The 17,842-nt window shown below is 36.8% G+C and overlaps 1 protein-coding gene across 1 annotated transcript in view; it reads right to left on the reverse strand.

Annotated features, from left to right (window-relative positions):
• Nucleotides 1-16,831, reverse strand: part of LOC106960576 (catenin alpha-2-like) — a gene marked incomplete at its 3' end in the record, with an annotated part of 155,500 nt that extends 138,669 nt beyond the window's left edge. Inside the window, exon 1 of the mRNA XM_015053720.1 lies at nt 16,589-16,831. Within this exon, the coding sequence (XP_014909206.1) occupies nt 16,589-16,696 (108 nt within the window). The remainder of the gene's footprint in view (nt 1-16,588) is intronic.
• Nucleotides 16,832-17,842: the final 1,011 nt, after the last annotated feature.

A 17,842-nucleotide genomic window follows, 5' to 3' on the forward strand; every position in this document is an offset into this window, starting at 1 on the left:
AAAAAAAAAACACACAAAAGGGGAAATATATATAAAAAAAAAAAAAAATATATATATATATATATATATATATATATATATATATATATATATATAAGTCCTGCAACTCTTTGACGCATCTCTGTTACACATACTCAGATTGTACTCATACATGCTTGATGTACTCATCAGGGGGTAATTCATACATATATATATATAATTCACAAACTTCTAAAACATTTCAACATTAAAAAGTCAACAGCCTTATGTAACCTACAAAGATATGACAATGATCTTTTATTTTGTGTTTTGATATTTAATTAATTGCATAAAAAGAAGTTAATCAATAAAACCTCTCAGTGATTTATTAATTTCCTACAGAGTTTGAGTCTGCTTTCTGACATGCGCCTATGCAATAACAGAGATGAACATAGCAGTGCATGAAAGAAAAACAGATGGGTGGCTTAAAACCTTTGTTTTTACAAATACAAATGTGAAGTGTGGCATGCTTTTGTATTCAATCTCTCTGAGTCGATACCGTTTAGAAGCAGCTTTTGTACCAATTACAGCAGCAAGTCTTTCACCAGCAAAACACCAGCTTTGCACAAACATATTTTGTTTTTAGCAAAAAAAAGTGCAAGACCAGTTAGGCTGGATTCGTTTCCAAATTTTGCCACTGATTCTCAGTTGGCTCCTGGTCATGACTTTGACTAGGTAATTTTAAAAACATAAATACTCTTTGATCTAAAGCAGGGGTCTTCAAATCCAGGCCTTGAGGGTCAATGTCCTGCAACTTTTTGACCCATCTCTGTTACAACATACTCAGATTGTACTCATACATGCTTGATGTACTCATCAGGAGGTAATTCAGTCATTAGATTAAGACATGTTGGACCAGGAACACATCTACAAGTTGCAGGATATCGGCCCTCAAAGCTTATATTTGATGACCCCAGATCTGAGCAAGTCCTCAACTTTTATGTTTTTAGTTTGCTGGACTAACACTAGATTAAACTTAGAAAATCTGAAGGGTATTTTTTCTTAATAACTGAATTAGTTGGGTTGTTCAAGATCAAAAATTAATGGTAGAATATATGATTTACCAACTTTCATTTGCCATCAAGCTACATTTACCAACAATGCCAATATAAACTAAATCACCAACAGAAAATGGTTGTAATAGCTTCTATATTCGCCCTAATAATGTTTTTTTAATAACATCCCCTTAGCATATTATATTAAAGTGCAGATGATCAGCGGCTTTGCACAGCCTCATGGAACCATAGTGGTGAAGTTACAACTCATTCCCACCAGCAGGAACCCTAAACACCCAGCTGTGAGAAATCTAATACACTACTGTGAACAAACAGCAGTGGTCTGTAGTCATTTAGGTATTTTCTTCAAATATTTCATTCAGTTGGAAATACTAGCAAACAAGGTGTAGTAACCAAGGAACCATCAGCATGTGGCGGGAGCAGAGATCAAACTGCTAGGAATGCAACTGGTAAATAAGTTCCTTCATTCATTAGCAATGCATTCATTAATCTTAGAAATCCAATAACACAAAAACATGATATTTTTCATGGCTTCTCTTTTTCTTAAATAGAAATGTGTTTTTAGCATTCAAATGGAGTAATGAAACTATCAAAAATCAATAATGCTTTAGAACAGAACTGAGAGGAATGGAGTCTATATGAAGTACACGATATAAGAAAAAAACAATCCATTTCTCTAAAAGGTCAGCGAGCTACAGAACTGCTCAAAAAACACAATCACCCTTCTCGTTCTTCTCTGACACCGCAGTCACTCATATTTTCCCAATAATTCAGGGAATTACAAGCCAGAAGCCATGAAAGAAGCATTTCAGACCTTTTCTCACTCTAAGTAATCACTTTATTAGTGACACAAAGATGAGTTTGTGCTATTACATGGATCCAGAGGGTGTAATGAAATTTGACTCTACAGCAAAGTAGCAATAAAATAAAAAGGAGAAGTTGACTAAGAATCAATATGATATATACTTCATCTGTTTTGTCTGTTTCTCAATGAATGTACAAAGGTTACACGAAAGCTTCAGATCGATGAGTAAAAAGTAATTTAATCAATGATCTTCCGTGTCTTTTAAGTTATTTGGAACATGAAAAAATCTTTAGGAAGTTCTGTGTGCCAAATGTTATTTTTATGAGACTAACATCTTCAATTATTATTTTTTTTAAAAAGTGCAGCTCATGTGTGAACCCATACAGTGAAGCACAACCTATCCAATCCACTTTACTCATCAAGTGCTTTACAGTGCTTTAGAACTTCAATGTTTTTCATTGGGATTTTATATTGTTGACCAACATTAAGTAGAGCATTATTGCAAAGTGAAAGGAAAATGATACAAGGTTTTCAACTTTTTTTTCCATACAAAAGGCACTGTAGAATCCCCCATAGTCCGAGCAGTTTAAAAGGGTTTGTGTGGCAGCCTTTTGAGAACTCAGTTGGAAAAATAAATGGTAATGGAGTGACAGAGAAGTTACAAAGTATTGTTAGAATATGACAAATACTTAGCCATTAGTTAGTAATGATGCTTAAGTTGGTGTCGTATGCTTTGCATATGTGCCAACTCTTCTGAGTTGGCACCAATTCCCAGTTTTTATTGAGATGTGAACTTGCACTTCTGTATTTCAAAATCTAAAATGATTGGAATGATCCCACCTAAACTGGATGATCCCAAACTGAACTGAACTTCAGACATATTTTTATATAAATAAATCATGTTTTGTATATATGAAAGCAGAAAGGGGAGCATGTTCAGTACTTTTCTGGTCTTAGGAATACCTAAGAATTAGAACGTCAACATATGGATTAGCAAAATCTTGCCTGAGTCATTGCAAAATAGTTACATATTCCTTAAAACAGAGTTTGTGATTTGTAAAATCCATTACTGTGTTTATAGGTATACATGTATATGGACAAAAATAAAACCTAGGATTCTTAGATTTCTATCACATATTGCTGAAATCTTGTTTCATTGTAATGAAACCAATATTGTTTATCGTCTCGTCTTGTGAGCTAGGTGTACTATTATTATCTTCCCACTCTACAGCTAATGGCAGTATCACCAGAACAAAAGTTCTAAATGGGAATAAAAAATAAAGCTCCTATCTGTATGCATTAACTCTCTGGGTATTTTTCATTGGTTGAAATATGGATTACCTAAAAACAGCATGAATAAAGATTATAGTGCACCATGTACGGTATGAGTTTACATGGCGTAACTTGCATGCTTGATTTCCCAGAACACTTAGTTCTATGCATGCTAACACCAGCATATGTAAGGGCTAATGCAGTTAGAGCCCAGGTCTTTGCTTCTATGTCTGCTCACATAATGATATTAGGGCTGATTCTACAGTTTGATCCAGCTATCAATGTCAATCATGTTAGCACTACTCAAAGCGGCAAGCCTTTAAGGGGTATTGGCACTAGGGGAAGGGAGGGGAGGAAATAAAGGCTGGCAGCTTTCTAATGCAATATAACTGGCAGATCTGAGAGCTTTTTATTATATTAATATATTTCTGGATAATTCCATCTCATCTCCTAACATGACTTAGCCTAAAACCCCAATCAAAGTCTCATTCATTCCATCACCTCAGTCGAGAATGGTGACCTGAAGTTGCTCAGACTGACGTGGTTAGCAAAAACATATAGCAGCCTGAAAAGGATTTTCATGTTTGTTTTTCTCTCCATTCTAAGTTCAAACCATAATTACCAAGGAAAGAACATTCTGCAAGAGTTACACATGGGCATAGCAAGCGTTGCACCTTGAGACTTGGTTTATTATTGAATGGATCAGATAGCATTGTGAAGATTATTTCATTGTCTTCCTACAATAGACTTAACCCAGTGTAACCAAATGCCAGAATTAAAACAAGAAAGGATTCTTTGCAAGTATTCACAACAGTGGGTTTATTTTCACTTGCCAAAAATTTCCTAAATCTTACAAGAACATGAAACATGGAATTGCAGCTATATGCTTTGCAAAGTAACTTTGAATTTGAAGGACAAATTGACCTCTGTCTCTTTAAGAAGCACCTGTTCTGAGACTTTGCCTTCAGCATGTCATCGCAATGCTTTTGCACTATCCCATTTACAATTGTTTTTAAGAGCCTTGGACTGAGCAGTAGTTTTTATGATAAGCTTAGCAGACTTGCAGTTCCACCAGGTGTTTGCCAATTGCTGCTGCTAGTCTGGTGGAGCTGAGTGGGGAAGGTGCAGGCGAGGGGTGCTCTGTGAGGCGGAAGCTCAATTTGGTTGACTGCAACTCCATGGAGGAGCTTTGTGGAAACGGGCCATTTTCTATATGGGTGTTTAAGTAGACCCAATTTGATGCCAAGGAATTCTGAAACATGCCTGAAAGTCAAATCAACACTCCAGGTAAGATTATGACGAGGGAATAACATTACAACCTGATATAAAGCTCAAAAGAGTTGATTTTGCATAATGCTCCCTTCTTTCTGTTGTCATTATTGGTACTCAGCATTTCCAAACGTTGTTGATTTGTGAGAGTAAGTACAAAGTAATGCCAATCAACACATTCTGCAGATGCTTGACATTAAAAGCTTTTTACTGTCTAATTACTAAAAGGCCTTAATTAGGGAACTGTTGTAGAAGTCCAACCTGGATTTGCCACGGTGCTGACAGTTCTACCCTTCAGCATGATAAGGAAAATGGTAGATTCTATAAATGTAAAAGAAAATGTCAGTTATGTAACAGAAAATGTTTTTTTCCCCAACATGAAGTAAAATTACATGGTTTGACTTTATTATGATCACAGTATAAGGGAAGGAATATGTTATTTTAATTAAAATGCCAGTTCATAACATGGAAAAGTCTGAAAAAATGCCCTCTGTGAACTGCTGTGGTGAAGATGGTCTACGGCAGAAAATATCTACCTAACAGCAAAAAGTAATTCAATATTTCCCACAGTTTTTATCGGCTTTAAAGTCGTTTCCAAAGTTTTCCATATCATCCTGTAATGTTATTATTATGTCTCATTTTGTAGCACTGTTACCTTCAGTTCTTATAAAAATGCTACATATAGATACAGAAGATTCAATGAGTTTTCAAACGTGCATTAAAGGATCAAAGCAACTCTCCAGGTATGTTTTTAAGGAGGGAAGGACATTCTAATATGAAGTAAAGCTCAAAAACGTCAATTTTACACAGTACTGCCCCTGTAGACTGAAATTATTTAATCTTACAAACACAATATATTTTTTCAGAGGGGACCTATCAGACTTACCCCAGGTAGAAATGTTCTTTGGCCGGGGGCAGAGACTGCAAGTTCTGTTTTGCATCCTTTTGTGCCTTTTGGAGCCTTGCCTATTTTCAGGGCTGACCATCTCTCTCGGAGATCCCCCTGCTGTGCTTCGTCTTATTCAGTCAGACCGCAGTTACTTCACTGCCATTTTGTTTACAATGAATTGATTACACCTGGGTGCTGCTTTTGATGTTCAAAACCCTGGAGCCGTGTGCTCAGTAAGTGAAAGTTAGTAACCCTGATCATTATTTTATTGGTGTTTTGGTCTACACAATATGAGCGTAGCAGGCAGTTTTGGCAGACGGCTCTCTTGTGGGTCAGCACTACACAGACACAGAATGGCCAATATATCAACAGAGTCAAAGCCTGAATTGCAAACAAAAAAAGAAACAGAGGGGCAGAGTGTCGCACCAAAGTTTGTGATGGTTTTTATGATAATTCAGCTATTCATTTCTTGACCAGAGAGGAGTCCCAAATGAGTGGTTGATCAGAATGTGTAATCCTAGGAGGAGACAGCCAACCCATCATTTATGTCTTTTTCTTTCTTTCAGATTTGGCTTTCACATTTGATGCCTTGATGTCAACCTTTGCAGGTAAACAGTTCGATTCTTTTAAAGAAAATTGACTCAATCAACACTTCCAGTCTAGAAAGCAGAAAGGTCTCAGTTTGTCAATATCACTCCTCTCTCAATATTGGTTGCAATCTAAGCCAATAAGTGCCTCCGACTACTGCTGGGATATTTGACTTGGAACCGACTCCTGATTACTCATTTACCAACTCCATTCAAAACCAGATTTTAATAAGTATTGGATTTGTTTGATACTGTTAAAATGATTAAAACACTAGTACAGATCCCAAAGTCAATAGTTTCCTGTCAATTTGTTGCATGCATTTATTTTCTGTAGTTTAAATTGCCGTATTGGTAACTTTACTGGTTTCACTACAACATTAATCAGGCAGTGCTGCTCATGCAAACAGCTGCCTCCAGACTGTTGGCCAACACAGCAAAAGTGAATCATATTATGTGTTCTTAAATCACTGCACTGTCCTACTGTTTTAACAGCACTATATAGTCTTGGGTCGAAATACATTGATTAAATTTTCTCACATTTGTTAGAAGCATGTGAAGAATGATCCATGTATCTAAAGACCTGAGGAGTTCCTCAGGTCATTAGATACCTGCTTGCATCAGATACATCCAGGAATAAACTCCTATTTTACAGATGTGCAGAAACTATCGGCTCCTTTATTTCTAAGACTGTTTACTCCAGCTTTTGACTGTTTTTCATGAAAAGAACACTGGATTGCCTTTTGTACAAATGATGCTATTTGAAAAGCGTGTCCTTACTTTACCTATAGTAAATTAGCGCGGCATAGTCTTAAGAAAATGCAATCACTAAGCGCTCTAAATTCCTTCAATTTACAGAGTATAGACAGCCACCACTTTCAGCGCACCTTTTGCTGGATGTTTGTCACAATACATGGAGCCACTGAGTTGAACCACATTTACAGACAAGGTCTAGATGACATTTGTGGGTTGATCATTTTTAGCTGTCTTCCACTTACACTAAGGCCGAAGTAATGGACATAAATAGTCCAAAGCCTACGCCACAGGCCCCAACTAGATTGAAAGTTTTTACCTGCAAAATGCCTCAGAGGGATGCGTCTGTGAGCCAGCCTTCAATAGCTGATAAAACTAAGTTGTTTAAAGTAAGTGGTGTGCTGGTGCACAGTGGACTGCAGCTTGTCGTGCGGTACATTAGGAGTTGACAGATGGGAGTGAGAGTATGGGGAACCAATGATTTATTGCTGTGTGTACGACATTTAAAGTGGTGGGAGTGCTAAATCTGGAGGGGCAATGATGTAAGAGGAAATTAGTGAAAGAATGAACAAACAGCAGGAATAACACATGAAGAAACCAAACATGTATTCTTGATATTAATTTTGCTCAGTTCATTTGCGTTAAAATATAATTCATTATTGAACTAAAAAGAAGCAGTCTCAGATATTGCACGGAACAAGTGTAAGAGTGAAAGAGAGATGAAGAAAAAAAAAACAGCTCTTAAAATAGTTGACACTCAGTATAAATGATAAAGGAAACAGCTATGAGTGTCTGATAGACGTCCTATTTCAATAAGCAAGTGGATTCTACTGGGAGACTTATCTACATGCTATGCAGGGTGTTTCCTCCAGTTGATCTTTTGTAACATTTTGTCATATTACCACAAACCTTCCAACACCTCCGCTTCCGGCGCCACAAGAGCAGGCACCCTGTTCCAGCAGCTCCTACTCAATCCTGAGTTTTCTCTTTTATTTATTTTTTTTTCAGATATGTTGTGTGCCACCTTGCTTTTTCACACAATGCAGCTGACTGTTATATGGACAACTTTTTTTAACAGTACTTGTGCTCCGAGAGCAGCCACGGTCCCATCTATTGTTTACACCAAACCTCAGCCGTTAGCTCTCCATAGTCATAGCCCATTAAGTGACACAATATTTCCTGCAAGGTGAGGAGGAAGAGACTTGGGACATGTACTGTCATCAAAATGTGGTGACTGGAGGAGAAGGTACAGATACAGATCACAACTTGGTTCATCTAAAACCTGCGTATAGGTTTAACCTGTGTGTAGACTCCTTCTGCACAGAGAACCAGCTGTGACACACACAGTGAGGATACGGTCTGAAGAGACCGAAGAAAATCTGAGGGACTGTTTTAGCTTTGCTAAGTGGGAAGAGCTTTATATACCTCATGGGGAGGACATTAACAAGATCCCAGACTGCACCATGGACTGCATTAACTTGTGTGTGGAAAACACTGCGCCCTTCATTAGGGCAGAGTGTTTCTCCAATAACTAACTCTAGACCAACCCTAGAATAAAGGCTCTCCTCAAGGAGAAGAAGAGATCCTTTAGATCAGTAAACAAGGAGGAGTAGCTGCAGGAGAACAGAATCCATGGGGTTTGGAAGAGCCTAAGGAGTCAAGTTTGATCAGACACTCACTGCTCCCCCAAGCCCAGTCCCCCCTGCGCAATCCCCCTCATTTGTGACGACGGCCTGCTTTTCTTTTCTGAATTTCACACCTGTCAGTTCTCAGCCATCACACACTCCTTCAACTTAGGGAGAGGTACCACGACTTTGACTTTGAGTGGACTCTCGTACGGACCTGGGTGTTCCCCTGAACAATAACCTGGGCTGGAGTCATAAACCTGATGCTCTTCACACGAAGGGCCAGAGCAGACAATACTTACTAAGGAAACTGAAGCCTTTTGGAGCGGAGGGGATGCTCTTTTTTGACACTGTAGTGGCATCAGGCATCTTCTATAGTGTAGCTGGTTAACAACTCCGGCCTCCCTTCAAGTGCAGGTGATGGGAGACAGAAGAAATCTGGCTAAAATGAAATTACTGTTGGTCAATATCTCCCTCCACATGCATGGACTGGAGAGCTCCTTTGGTGACAGACTGCTGCATCTTAGGTGCACAAAGAGGCATCATTGCAGATCCTTTCTCCCAGCAGCTGTTAGACATAACCACCACAACTTACGTTACTGCTGTTACTTGCACAGCTTTCTTCTTGTAAATAGTATATTGCTGTCTTCTATTCACAAACACTGTATACATTCATATCTTGTACATTTTAAAATGCACAAGACATGAATGTTGCGCATTTCTTTTGATCCAAGTATGCTATTTTTAATTACTGCATAGTAGTATTATTTTTATATTGTATATTTATCCTTAGTGTACAGTCTCTAATTTTTCTGTTTTTAATCATTTTAACTTTTTGTGAAAAGACATGCCTAGACTTAAAATTCACTTGCTGCTTATGCACCTGATTTTTTACACTTAAGCTGTTTTGCAAATAAAACTGTCAACAACTTTAGTACATGTCCAAGTTGGTAACAACATACCAGACTTCTGGCTGTAATTGCAGTGAAAGATGGTTGTAGAAAACAGTTCATCTTTAACCAAAAGAAAGTTTGTGGCTGCAAAATTAAATGTCTCAAAGTTGTAGAGGTTGGTGTGTTGACTACTGAACAAAGATAAGTGTTTTACATTTCCAATTAACGGCATTTCCTGGCTTTAGTTTTACAAGTTTTATTTTGTTACTTAGAAACAATTTGCGCTATGTAAAACATGTTTCCAAATTAAGAATGACATGAAATTGTTTTTTTTTTGTTTTGTTTTTTTGTATTTGCATATTTGTTAGAGTTTTAGAATATCACTTTAAAGCAAACTGTAATCCTTTTAGACAAAAACTTGTTCTTCACTCTAGACAACACCCTCGAGCAGATGTACACACTCACACACACATTTATCTTTAGAAAATTCTGCAGGGCTTCACTGCCTCTCTTTGCACATCTTACAACTGTTCCCTACTGTGATCTTAAGGTCAGTATGTTGCAAATGTCAATATGTTGCAGAGCATGATCCCAACATGTTTTTTTTCTGTAGTATAGTGTTTTCATTAATTTGAGCTTTTTTTTGTTGTTCTTGCTTTTGTTTTGTAGACATGTAGTGGCAGAGAAGCAGACAAATGTTTCTCAAGAATCTAAAATTATCAAACACTACTGTATATCCTAATTTGTCTCCAGGCATTTTAGAAAATATTTGACTTTTTTTTTTCTTTTACTTTTTTACTTTATCATAGGTCTGCAATAGAATAGCATGTATCAAGAAAACAAACATAATTTAAAAAAAAAAAACAACAACATTGTTTTGTAAAGTTATCTAGTTGGGGACGCCCACGTGAGCTCAGCTTTAAGAAAAAAAAAGCTGTGAATATCAGACCTGGGGCTTTCTAAAAAACAGTACCATGGTTAGGATTTTAGAGAATATTTTTTCCTTTCTTAATTTTAAATTCAAGTAGTCACATCTTTTTGATTTTTACTGAGACGAGCAGGAGAGAGAATGAGATAATATAGTTAAAGGAGATACAACTGAATCAGATATCTATGTATATGTATGGTATAAAAAAACATTACTTTGTTCATGTCATTCATTAAATCAGACTAAATTTACTGTCTGGATTTTTTTGTCTTGGGTCATTTTTGGATGACCAATATTTCATTAAGTCAAGAATTCAAAATTCTTGAATTATTGAGTTGTCTTTAAAACATCTGAGGAGGTGTTGCAGACAGGTCACAAACATGACCTCAAACTGGCCATTTTCTTGACTGCAGTTATCAATGGATTTGTAGTTTACCCACCACATCCCAACACCGGTTGACGAAGAGCCAATCAGGTAGATAGAGTGCACCAATTTCTGATTATGGCGTTTTACTCTGCATCATATTCTGTCATACAAAATAGAAAATATTTTTGGTAAACCTGACCCACTGCAAGCAGGAAAAATTTAGCTGGATTTAATTAATGTCAATGACAAGAAGTTCTCCCTTTTGATACAGTGTAGGAAAATATTTGATTTTAACTCAGTAAGAAGCCATACTTTAACACATGTTGCCAGTCAATGTGTTATTAGATAACCCAACAGTTGCTAGAGCATTCTACATGGCAACTCTCAGAGGAGCTATGCGAGCAACACGGCCATCAGTTTCCCCCTAATGATCCTCCTACCTCACAAGTCCTGTTTAGTTTTATGTCCCACATCCAACTTGCTGTGACATTCGTGTGCTGGCTATCACACTCCCTAAATCCTTCTCTCAGCTGTACACAGTTTTGCAGAGTTGCCCTCTTTCAGCTGCCATGGCTCTTGGCTATGGCTATATTCTGCCCCGGCTCCCTTGACCCAAGCTAGTAATGCATTACACCCCAGATCAATTGATAGATTGGTCCTGTCTGAGCTGCCGTAACTAAATCAGCTGCTCCTGATGATTCAGCACCGGCCAGGGAGCCGGGCCTGCTGTCACCAATCACAGATCACCAGCAGCCGAGACAGGTATGGACATTCTCCTGTCACTTGGACCTAATTTATTGCCCGCTACCACATTGATTAACCTTGTGCTGTGGTTCAAGCTTCCTATAAAAATTTGTGTTGGTAGGGTGGGGGCACTTATGAAGACGGAAGAGGAAACATAAAGGCAACAGGATGCTTACATTACTTTTGTAAACTTGAAAAAAGAAAAAAAATAATAAATAACGTAATATATGCAGCCACTCTTTCAGACTGTTGGTGGTCAATCATTGCTTTGACAAACATGTGTAAGTTATCATTATGTACTGAAAAGGAAATGTTCTATTCAGCCGCCTCCTTTACAGACCAAGAAACTTTCTCACCGCATGTTATGATTCATTCGTTCAATCATTCCTTTTCTATAGCCACTTCATCCCGCTCCTGGTTAGAGAGGGATGGAGCTGTCATCAGGTAAAAGAGAGGGTACACCCATCACACACAACACACATCACTCCATTGATGAAATAAAAAGAATCTCAAACATGGACACTTTTGGTGTGGTGGAGGAAATCAGAGAACCAAAAGAAAACCCTTGGCATGCTCCGGGAGAACATCACATCTAAACATTGGTATAACACCACAAGATAAAATGCGAGACTGTATGCTGTGTTTAACTAGACACAATGCAAAACTTGAGCAAACTCTTGTAAGTTTTAGACTCTGGACTTTTTTTGAGAGATGGGACAGGATCAAGTCGACTGAGCTTCCCAAAATGATCATGTTTTTGAAAGCAATGCACACTATGTTAGCATTAACATCGTGGTATTTGTATGGGCAGTGGTGGTTTCTAATATGGGCAGCACGGGTGTATTTTTCATGCTAATGTAATATTCAGCCAGTTGAACAGAGTCTTACAGCAGCAGATGTTCACGACAGACATTGATGACATTGCCCAAAGTGTGAATAGACACAGTGAAGGAATAAGAGAAACAGAGGACAAACAAAAATAGGCATATTGCACCTGCTATCATCATCCAACTCTAACAATAAGAATAACTCTCAAATACAAACAAAAATCATAGTTGTAACATTCACTAAAAGAGAATAAATCAGTCCAGGTTAATTATTTACAAGATGGCAGAGGAACAGCATAACTCAATGTGCTATTCCTGGCACATTGAAAATTATTGTATTGGCTTAAATTGCAATACATATTGCAGGTTTAGGGAAAAAATGTAATGTCAATTTTATTTTTTTTTTATTTTTAACTATATATTGTGCAACTTTAATCCCCATCTAGACGAAGGAGTGGACTCATCATATACTTGCTCTGGAGAAATACTTGATCAATCCAATTAGTTGGACTTCATTAAACATATAACTTTTTAGAAACAAGTATAACAAATTGAATTTGACAATGTGAATTTGAATCTATAGGATTGGATTGGGTTGAATTGATTGCATATATATACTTCTGGATATAGAATAGAACTGGTTACCTTTTGAGCCATATTTTTATCAATAAGAACAAATAGGCAATTTGTTCTATTTGTTCTATCCATCTTTCTTAGACGGACCTTTCTTAATTGGAAAAACTGAGAATACTTTTCAAATCAGTTTTTTCCAAGACTTTACAGAGAACTAACATAACACTATACAGTGGAAATTGTACTGGATTAATATGAGCTTTAGCAAGGTAATTTGGAGTATGAAAGAATGTTCTTTTCTGTTTCCATAAATTAAAACTGATTAAAAATAAACATTTTTAAGTTTCACATTTCAATCTCATTAACATTGCTCTCTATGAGCAGGTCCATAGCAATATCCTCTTCTGAAATCACTCCGGGTTGCTGATTTAGACCGTATTGGGGTGGTTGAGCTAAAAAGGGAAGCATTTTGTTGTAATGCTTCCATGATTTACTCTCAGTTCTTAGCCTGGACAGCCAGAGGCTGTCAACAATCTCCCAGCTGTAGCCTCTGAAACACAACTCATGGGCCTAATGAACCAATGCACAATTACTTCAGGAAAAAGCTGGCTTGACTTGGGAGTAGAAAAAGGATGTGGGTGTTCAGAAACACTATCTTGTTTGTATTTTTTTTAAGGGTGACAGGAAAGCAACATCTATGAAACATTCAAATAACAATCAAATATCTTCTGTGTTTTTAAGCCCCTTAAACAAGCTGCATCTATACTATTCTACTGTGTGTTTTTACATAGAAAAACACCAACAGATGGAATAATTTGACAGTGTTGTGTAAACAGCATGTCTGTTTCAAGTCAAAGAATCTCCGATTATTTTGACATAAAGTGTAGATGTAGACGGGTGCCTGTCCTGTTGTTTCTCACATCAAAAATATCCGATTTCGCTAATTGATCTGACTAGAGCAGCCCAAACCAATTGTAGTAATGGTTTCCTTCTGACAGTAGAATGACAAGAAACTGAAGTCACTGATCCCAAATACAGCAACAGATGTCCCGTTATTTTTATTTATTTTTTTCCTGAGCATGTTGTGTTCTATTTTAAGCCTATGCTGTAGATGGCTTATTTCCATTTTAAGATTCTGGAATGATAAAAACTGAATTGCATGAGATTTGAAGGGGAAAAGGATGGTGCTGATCATATCAAAAATAACAATTTAATTAAAAATAAGATACATTTTTTATATGCATTACCACAAACACTAAAACACCTGTGTTCATTTTGTAGCACTCGTCTGTTCACTGACAGTTTGGAGAATTTATAAAAGTTTTATGTATTAAATATATTTAATTATCCAAATGAAGAAGACAATAAATCCATTATCTATCCTTTGAGTTACAAATTGGTCAAAAGTGGACTTATGAGCAGCAGCCTGAAAAACAAATACAAAAAAAACCTGCAAATGTATTTTTATTAAAATTAAATTGATTTCTTTAAGCAGTTTTAAGGCTGACCTACATTTTAACAATGGTTTATTTAGAGCTCAGCTTCTCAGTCTTAACATCTGATTCCTTCTTTGAAACAGCAGCTGATCTAAAAGCCTGCTTAGATATCACAAATGTTCTCAGCTTAGCCCTAAGTGACTAACTCTCAAGTACTGGAAATAATTATTAATACATAATATTTATAAGCAGAATTGCTGCCGTAAGTATTATTACCACCCAAGCAGCTTTGTTCACAGATGGCCATACTTCAGGCTACAACAACCAACGCAGACTCCAAGTGCAATCTTAGTAGGACAGATGATGATACCATTGCTTCTAATGAACCAATAAGTAACCAGCAGCAGGCAAGCGAGGGTTATTTTGTAACAGTGACTGTATCTTATTAGTTTTTGTGCTTCAGTAAAAAAAAAGAAAGAAAAAAAAAAGCTGTAACTGTCCAAGTACTGCAAACAAGTAAGCAACAAAATACAATTCTACAGAGAAAGAAAATATGGTTCAAATTTCTAAGTTAACCAGTGATCACTGTCTTACCACAAATGATGCCTGTAGATTGCAACTAACAATGACCACTCCAAGCATGAACAATTTATGATGGGAATTTGTTTTTGTTTTATTTTGTTTTTTTTTTCTTTGTTGTAGAAGTCTATCTTGGGAAAGGCTTAGAAACATTGTTTATGTCCCTTTAAATAGAGTCACATCTGTAAATAAACTATATTTGTTAGTTGAGTTTTGGAAGATGAGTATGTAGGTTGCACCCACAGCCAAGTAGCTAATACTCATACTAGCTTGGTCACACACTGCTGTGAGATCTCACCATACGTGTCAATGACAGCACACCCAAGCTGATCACTCAAGTGTTTAATGGGATAGAGGGCAGATCTAAAAGCAGGTTATTCCTTTATCTCCACTTTAAAATTTGTGCTGTTTTAAGTAATGTAAGATAAGTAGTATTTCCGAAGAAGAAATCATATGTTTTTTGAACAATAACAACATCTGTTCTGTTGCTAAGAGTTGCTAAGAGATGAGCATGTTTTCTGGTAACCAAGTGCCAAAGTAAACACACACACAAACACACAAAGTAAATACACAGACTTTTCCATTGTAACATTTTCCTGCCAAAAGTTGAAAAAATAAAGAAAAATATTGATTGCCCTAAGCACAATTTTCCTCATTTGTTGTACCAAGTTTTGGAAAACTTACAAAAGACAATATCTGGTTGGTTTTGGTTCAGATTCTAGTTTTAATCTGCAACATGGCATAATTATAAAGGAAGATTTGTAGAAAGACTTGCGACAATTGTTGATGTGAAGGTGAGTTTTAAACCTATAAACAGACTTTGTGCCATTTACAGTCATTAGCTGGTCAGAAAGTTGAATATCCTTTCTTTTTCCAATTGGCAACAATGTTCTTTGTGTGTGGATGTTGTTACTAATAAGCAATAATCAAAGGTTATTTTCAGAATCTGTGAAGTACTTCAAATGACTTTGGAGGAACCATAAACACTGTAAGAAGCTATTTGAAAGAAAACTATTTTCAACATGTCGACATATCCGGCTTATTGAGGTGGTGAGAGAAAGCAAGACTTCGCTAGATACCGGGAAGCTGGAACAAAGTCTTCCTCTAAATATTTCTCCTTGTGGAAGGAGGGCTCAGAAAAATACTGAAAATGCTGGTCCTACGTCTTATATTATAGGTTCTTAAGTAACTTTAGAGTCAAATGAAACATCAGGAGCATAAAACTGGAGCGAGAGTAGAGGCCACAGAATCCTCAATGGCGCTTAACAGGCTGCCCTGCATTACCGAACTCAAAAAACATAAAAACATATATTTCTACATATATAGATAGTATTTTCCTAATTCCTAACACAGTGATGTCCTGAAAACAGACATGATCCTCATGGCATCTATTCTCAACACATCAGAGCTGACTTTTACCAACACCTCACTTTGCACTGTCATCTTTTGTCATTATCAAACCTGCTTGCAGCAGCACTCTGATAGAGATGATACCACAGGGATTCACAAAAAGTAACAGATGGTAAGGAAATTACCAATATACTTTATAGACTCGGGACTTTGCACTTGATAAAAACATAGAGCGAGTGGATTATTCATTTTCTTTCACCTGCCTTCAGATCAATTCAAGAATAAACAATCCAGCATCACCTATATACCTAAGGGGTTCTTTTTCATGTACATCATATACGATGTTTGTTCCTTAACTCCTGAAACAGATAAAGAAAAACTCAGCAAAGCCCAACAGAAGCCTTACAAAAGGACGAAGTGACTGATAAGCAACACCTACATGAAAGAAATGCGAGAAAATATTGAACAGTAGAAAAGTAAATATGTGCTTCTCACATGAACACAAATACATTGTGGATATATATATATATATATATATATATATATATATATATATATATATATATATATATATATAATATAATTTACATTAAAAATGTAAATAGCATGTTTAAAAAAACTCAACACGTTTAAAAGCATGTTTGTTTGATTTGCACTTACATTGTTCATGTACTCGCTCAACAGGTCTTGCAGGGCCTGACGAACAGCGTTGCATTCAGCCACAATCCGTTCGCGGCGGTCATCGCGTGTGCACGATGAGTCAGCCATTAGCGCAGCCCCACTGATGATGCTCTCCAAGCGCTCCTCCAAAGAGGGCCTGAAACGAGCCTCGCTGAATGTCAGAGGGTCCAGGATGATCTTGTTCTGCAGGAATGAAAAAACATGTATAAGGTCAGGAAACTAATGCTGACCAAAACAAAAACAAAAAAAAAAAAAAAAAGAGAGAGAGAGAGACCAGAAGAGAACGTGTGGTATGCTGTATTTCAATTTTATCCATACTGACTTAGAAAATGTGAGTCAAGTGTTTTATGAGAGTATCCCCGGAGTAAAAAACGGCAGCATTTGCCTGGAGGGAATAATCTGTCAAAACAGATCAACGGCCGTGTCATCTGTTGACCATATTCCAAAAAGATCCCCGCTCACCAGCCTGTAAAATGATGTTTGTACAATACGGCCATACACAATGCAACAGTTTGCTTCTTCCTGAAAACTGAACGTCTTGTGAGGCAAGTTCTCCAAAATGCATATTTTATATATAGTTTAAATCTAATAATTGATTAAGGTTCCCATGCAGTACCAGAGCTGGAGTGTGAACATAACATACCATGCCATGCCAAGTGATAAAAACCCAAAAGGGAACCTCAGTGAGATCTATTGCCACTGGGCTATAGTGACCTCTGCTGAGGCCTGTATATTAAGTATTGATGCTTACTAATGAGGTCTACCTTCAGTCTGTTGAATATCTCTGCTCTCTGATCCGAAGTAGGGGAAATGTACAGGCAGGTACACTGAGCTCAGAATAATGATCCACTTTCTCTTGCTATTTACATGTAAAAAATAAAAATAGATTTCTAAGAAACACAGTTATTTTGAAGGAGGAAACTTTTAATTGGGGAGGATTTAAAGGTGGAAAAGAGATGCATGACAACAAAAAGAGTAGCTTTGTGTAAGTCTAAATTAAGTTAAACATCTGAACCAGTCAACTTATTGTTGTTTTTTTTTTCTCTTTTTATTTTCATGCATAAGGGTTGCTATGCCCTTTTCAATCTGTCAGTAAAAGTTCAAAAATTGCCCCTGAAACTTTGCTTTGTTCGTGGATACTTGAAACATGTCCATATTTTTTTTTTATTTTTAAAGGTCTGTTAACTGGTACTACTTTGATTTCTAAATTGAATTCATAATGTTTTTTAAACA

Source organism: Poecilia latipinna, unplaced genomic scaffold (genome assembly GCF_001443285.1).
Source record: "Poecilia latipinna isolate Pla-1442-1.1 unplaced genomic scaffold, P_latipinna-1.0 Scaffold1199, whole genome shotgun sequence".
Lineage (NCBI taxonomy): Eukaryota > Metazoa > Chordata > Actinopteri > Cyprinodontiformes > Poeciliidae > Poecilia > Poecilia latipinna.